General features: G+C 35.8%; 1 protein-coding gene across 1 annotated transcript in view; it reads left to right on the top strand.

Annotated features, from left to right (window-relative positions):
• LOC107714324 (sodium bicarbonate cotransporter 3-like) overlaps positions 1-4618 on the top strand; it is a 42254-nt gene extending 37636 nt beyond the window's left edge. Inside the window, exons 18-24 of the mRNA XM_016520134.1 lie at positions 540-701; positions 782-1033; positions 2325-2393; positions 2526-2699; positions 3413-3544; positions 3647-3765; positions 3926-4618. Coding sequence (XP_016375620.1) covers positions 540-701; positions 782-1033; positions 2325-2393; positions 2526-2699; positions 3413-3544; positions 3647-3765; positions 3926-4010 — 993 coding nt within the window. The 3' untranslated portion in view covers positions 4011-4618. The remainder of the gene's footprint in view (positions 1-539; positions 702-781; positions 1034-2324; positions 2394-2525; positions 2700-3412; positions 3545-3646; positions 3766-3925) is intronic.
• Positions 4619-5648: the final 1030 nt, after the last annotated feature.

The following is a 5648-nucleotide window of genomic DNA, read 5'->3' as shown; positions in this document are numbered from 1 at the left end:
TGGTGAGACTTTTAAAAAAAAAAAAAAAAAAAATCGCACCAACCCTAAACTTTTTTTGCAGTATTGTACAGCATGTGCTTCTTCGATGCTGTTTGTTTTGGCTTTGGTGACTCTTAAGCATTCATTCCTATTGTAAATTCTTATTGTAAAGGGATGCACCCATGACCGGTACTATTTTGTCTAAATAAGTTGAAATTAAAAACTAAAATCAGTCATTTTAAATGCCACATGTGAATTTAGGCATCACAACAGTATAATGTTTGCAAAAGATTATGTTTAAGTGTTATTAAACTGTGTGTTTTTAAAGAATAGTTTTATTTGAACATTAGATAATGGCAAAAGTGGTCTAAATGTAAAAATAGGAGAAATAAGCTTGTATAATATTGAAAATACAATACAGATACCAATAAATTAAGCATTCTCTAATTTAGACTGTTAACTGATATGACACAAAAATTGTGCATCCCCAATAAATCACATTTTATGTTTATTATAAAGGGAAGAACATTAATGTAAAGTGTTTTTCTTCTGTCCAATAGCCCACCTCTAAGAGCCGGGGCTGGCTGATCTCTCCTCTGGGCGATAACCCCACATGGACGTTGTTTGCAGCAGCCATTCCTGCCCTCCTGTGCACCATCCTCATCTTCATGGATCAGCAGATCACTGCTGTCATCATCAACCGTAAAGAACACAAGCTCAAGGTCAGTTCAGCACCTGATCCTGTCTGTCAGAGCACTGCAGTGGTCCTGGTGCTCATGAATCTGTTCTTGAATCTGTGCAGAAAGGCTGCGGGTATCATCTTGACCTTCTGGTGGTGGCCGTGATGCTCGGTGTGTGTTCTGTGATGGGCTTGCCCTGGTTTGTCGCTGCCACCGTCCTCTCCATCTCTCATGTCAACAGTTTGAAGGTGGAGTCGGAGTGCTCGGCCCCGGGAGAGCAGCCCAAATTTTTGGGTATTCGTGAGCAGAGGGTTACTGGGCTCATGATCTTTGTGCTTATGGGTCTGTCTGTCTTCATGACATCTATTCTAAAGGTATGCCTCTGTTTATAGTGCAAAAAAAATTGCAATAAATTAAAATTTTATTTTGCTAATATTTCAAGATGAACACTAACTGAACTGAAGCAACTTTGGTTTACTTGATTATCCATACATGTTTTTTTTTTCTCTCAGAAAAATCATGTTAAAAAGTATAACATTTAAAGTCGTCTGAAATGCCGTTATAGAGATCACACTGATTTACTTTTCAAGCTATCAGAATTTCTTCTTTTTGCCCATGTAAATATTTATAAATGTACAGTGGGTACGGAAAGTATTCAGACCCCCTTAAATTTTTCACTCTGTTATATTGCAGCCATTTGCTAAAATCATTTAAGTTAATTTTTTTTCGTCATTAATGTACACACAGCACCCCATATTGACAGAAAAACACAGAATTGTTGACATTTTTGCAGATTTATTAAAAAAGAAAAACTGAAATATCACATGGTCCTAAGTATTCAGACCCTTTGCTCAGTATTTAGTAGAAGCACCCTTTTGATCTAATACAGCCATGAGTCTTTTTGGGAAAGATGCAACAAGTTTTTCACACATGGATTTGGGGATCCTCTGCCATTCCTCCTTGCACATCCTCTCCAGTTCTGTCAGGTTGGAAGGTATACGTTGGTGGACAGCCATTTTTAGGTCCCTCCAGAGATGCTCAATTGGGTTTAAGTCAGGGCTCTGGCTGGGCCACTCAAGAACAGTCACAGAGTTGTTGTGAAGCCACTCCTTCGTTATTTTAGCTGTGTGCTTAGGGTCATTGTCTTGTTGGAAGGTAAACCTTCGGCCCAGTCTGAGGTCCGTGTACATTAATGAGGAAAAAAATTAACTTAAATGATTTTAGCAAATGGCTGCAATATAACAAAGAGTGAAAAATTTAAGGGGGTCTGAATACTTTCCGTACCCACTGTATATAAATTGCATATTTTAGCTCAGTTAAGGCTTGTTCACACCGGGACGAATATCACGCGCGATCAAAAAACGTCGGCGATAAGCGCGCGCGATAATCGTCCCGGTGTGTACGAGGCTTTAGGGCCTCTGAAAACTGAGATGTTTTTTCCTCCTGGAGTATGAGCTCCATATTCTACCAAATCATGCTATGTGAGCTGTAGAAGCCTGACGCATCAAAAATTATAACTAATACAAATAAAACAAATTTGCTATTTTTATTTTTATTTTATATATTTTGTCTAAAGGTTCAGTAAACTCTTCCATTGCTAAATTAATTATAAAGACTGTTATTTACATATGTCTGGAAATTAGTTTTTTTCTAATTTCTCTATAGTTTATCCCAATGCCCGTGTTGTATGGAGTGTTCCTCTACATGGGTGTTTCCTCACTCAAAGGCATACAGGTTAGCACACTTTCATATTCACAGTACTTTATTTAATTACAGGATTGATGCACGTCTTATTTATACATGCAGCTAAAACGAAGGCTATGATGGATGTGTGGTCATATTGTTTGTGTATTGGTTGCACTGCAGTTCTTTGACCGTATTAAGCTGTTTGGGATGCCTGCAAAGCACCAGCCTGACTTGATCTACCTGAGATATGTGCCGCTGTGGAAGGTTCACATATTCACAATAGTTCAGCTCACCTGCCTAGTGCTGCTGTGGGTCATCAAAGCGTCTGCTGCCGCAGTGGTCTTCCCTATGATGGTACGTTTAAAATTCACTATAAAATCTCATAGTTCCCCTTTACACCTGGTATTAACAAGCGTTTTGTGTATTTTATATTTTTTAGCCGAATCGCATTTACACCTTAATTCTAATGTGTCTCCAGTGTGATTAGATCACGCTTACCTGCACAAAATATAAATCCCCATTTCAGATGTTGTGTTAACTGAAACACTGACCGATATTCAAAACACTTCAAAATAATAGTTAGCCATTTCTTGCTTTTTTTTTCTTTACAAACAATTCAAAGAATGTTAATAGGGATTGGAAGTTGAGGAAAAGGTTTCATGGATTTCAAGTGTAATGTAAAATCCTACAATATATAATGAAATATTGTTGATTAAATATCTTTTTCACATTGCAAGAAAAAAATACCAATAACAGCTCCATCAAAGTGATGTACAGTATATGATTATTTGTAGCATAACCTCATTATTGCATATTATTTGTGCAGCTTTTTTAATAATAAAAAAAATTAAGCAAATTTATTATGCACTTGCTACATAAGTTAATTTATCACAGCGAGAGAATTTAGCACAGAAATTTGATTCCGTCTCTGCATGCTCGTAGATTACATTTAGAATATATATATATATATATATATATATATATTTGTATTAATTCTTCATTCAGATTGTACTGCTCATCATCCATTAGTAAATTTTTTACTCCGGTCTTATATTTGCCTTCTGTAGGTTCTTGCTCTGGTATTTGTGAGGAAGCTTCTGGATTTCTGCTTTTTGAAGAGGGAGCTTAGCTGGTTGGATGACTTAATGCCAGAAAGCAAGAAGAAAAAGGAAGACGACAAAAAGAAAAAGGCAAAAGAGGTACTTGTTCATGATGTGGATCTTGCACACTGAAATTTTAAAGATAGCTGTCCTGTACCTCTTCATAGGCATTTAACATGTATCTTCTCTTGATAAAAAAAGAGACCTCTTGATGTGTGTAACCAGGAAGCACAGCGCATGATGGAGGCTGAAAGTGGAATGGAGGTCCCCTATGATAATGGTGACCACCTGGAAATCCCTGTGAAGAGCCTTAAAATCAGGTTGGTGAAAGTTCATCGCTCATATACGGTTAGATTTTCTCAGGATGTCTTACATACTGCAGCTAAGGCATTTCTTTGCTGTGGGTTTCTTTTAAACACCCTGCGTTGGCCTCATTCAAAGGCTCATTCAGTAAGTTTTGGCCTGTTTCTTTTGAAACAGATCTGAAAGCGTAGTCTCCGACACCTCATACGAGGAAGACACGAGCAGAGTGGTTGGTCTTTTGTCTACTTGCAGGCCTGCTTGAGTTCTGGTTACCACATACTTTCTCTTTACAGCTATTAATCATCACTTACGTTTAATTAACGCAGAGTATTTTACACATCACGGTGTGAGTGCGTTGTTAAGAGTCTAAATCTTCCTCTAACAGCTCTGCATTGGTTAACAGCGGTGGGAAGCTACTGATGCACCTCATTCCACTCATCGTTTCCCAATGCAGAACAGCTTCAGATGATGATTGCTGCTCATGATTTACATTGTATGTTTGGTAATCGACATTTCATGTGTAAACCAAAGCTCAGTAATATCTAAACAAATTAACCAGGGCCATCACATTGACAGACAGCTGTTTCATTGACCAGTACACTTGTTAGGCTTCCAGAGCATTTTACATTTTACATTTCATGTCAGAGTGCTAACTCTCATTACATTAACATCAGATGCATTAATATTACAGCAGTGGCTCATTTAGTATTTAAATGACAGTTGAAGACAAGTTATTTACATTTTTTAAATCGAGTAATCCACATTATTAATTTGTATTGGTCAGTTGTGCAATTATGTGGTTCGGTATTTTATATAATTACACAACATGATTAATCCTTATTAACTGTATCTATCTCAAATATGTGCTCAAACCAGTTGTTGTTTTCACCATGATGATTATACAAAATGTATACATACATTACTGTTAAAAAGTTTTGGGTCAGAAAGAAGAATGTTCAGGATTTCCGCGGTCCTTAAAAAGTCTTAAATTTAGTTGGATCAAATTTAAGGCCATAAAAGGTCTTAAATGGTACAAGAAAGTCTTAATTATGATTTCAAGAGGTCTTAAATTTGGGGACGGAAAGATTAGAATTGCGATATGGCTTAATGTGATGATTAAACTTCAAAAGGCTATGATTTCTTTAAATAAATATGAGCGCTGCACGTTTCAAAGTCCGGTGGTGCGCTGCTTTGTGTTCTGCCGTTACCGGGGAAACGGCTACATTTCTGCCACTGAAAAGCGCCACATGCTGGCAGAGAATTAATTGGCATTTTCAAAAAGTCAGTCTGCTGTTTTTGTGCAGACCAATAAGAAAATCTACCCATATTTTTACACTGCAAACATGCAGAGTTGTAAATATGAACTGGTGGATCAACAAGAAAATAATGCTTTATAAAAATCTAAGTAATTAAGGCAGTAAAATATTTTGTTATTTAATGTTTAATTATACTGTATAATGCTATTTAATTAATATAATTGATTGAGAATAATTGTTTAAATTCAAATAATAAATGATACTTTTGACTTAAAAATGGTTTAAAGGCTGAAATGTGAATTTTGTCATTTTATAAAACTTTTTTTGTGTGTGAAAACCTGTATTTGACTTGTAAATCATGCTTTTTACAGTCATTTTACAGTTTAATATGTTACCATTGCCCTACCCTGCTCATATGGTATTAATTTTATTTGTGCAGGTCTTGAAAAAGGTCTAAAAACGTCTTAAATTTGAGCCAGAAAATCTTGAACATACCCTGATTTTACATTAAGAAGAAATTTCAATTTATTTAGCAAGGATGAAATAAATTTATCAAAAGTGACAGAAATCATTTGTAAGATTTTTAATGGATTTACTTTTTCAAATAAATACTATTAATTTGAACTTTCTATTCATTAAAAAAT

Source organism: Sinocyclocheilus rhinocerous, unplaced genomic scaffold (genome assembly GCF_001515625.1).
Source record: "Sinocyclocheilus rhinocerous isolate Xijiao unplaced genomic scaffold, SAMN03320098_v1.1 scaffold629, whole genome shotgun sequence".
NCBI lineage: Eukaryota > Metazoa > Chordata > Actinopteri > Cypriniformes > Cyprinidae > Sinocyclocheilus > Sinocyclocheilus rhinocerous.
The sequence above is the reverse complement of the archived record's forward strand: the minus strand, read 5'-3'. Positions and strand labels throughout refer to the sequence as shown.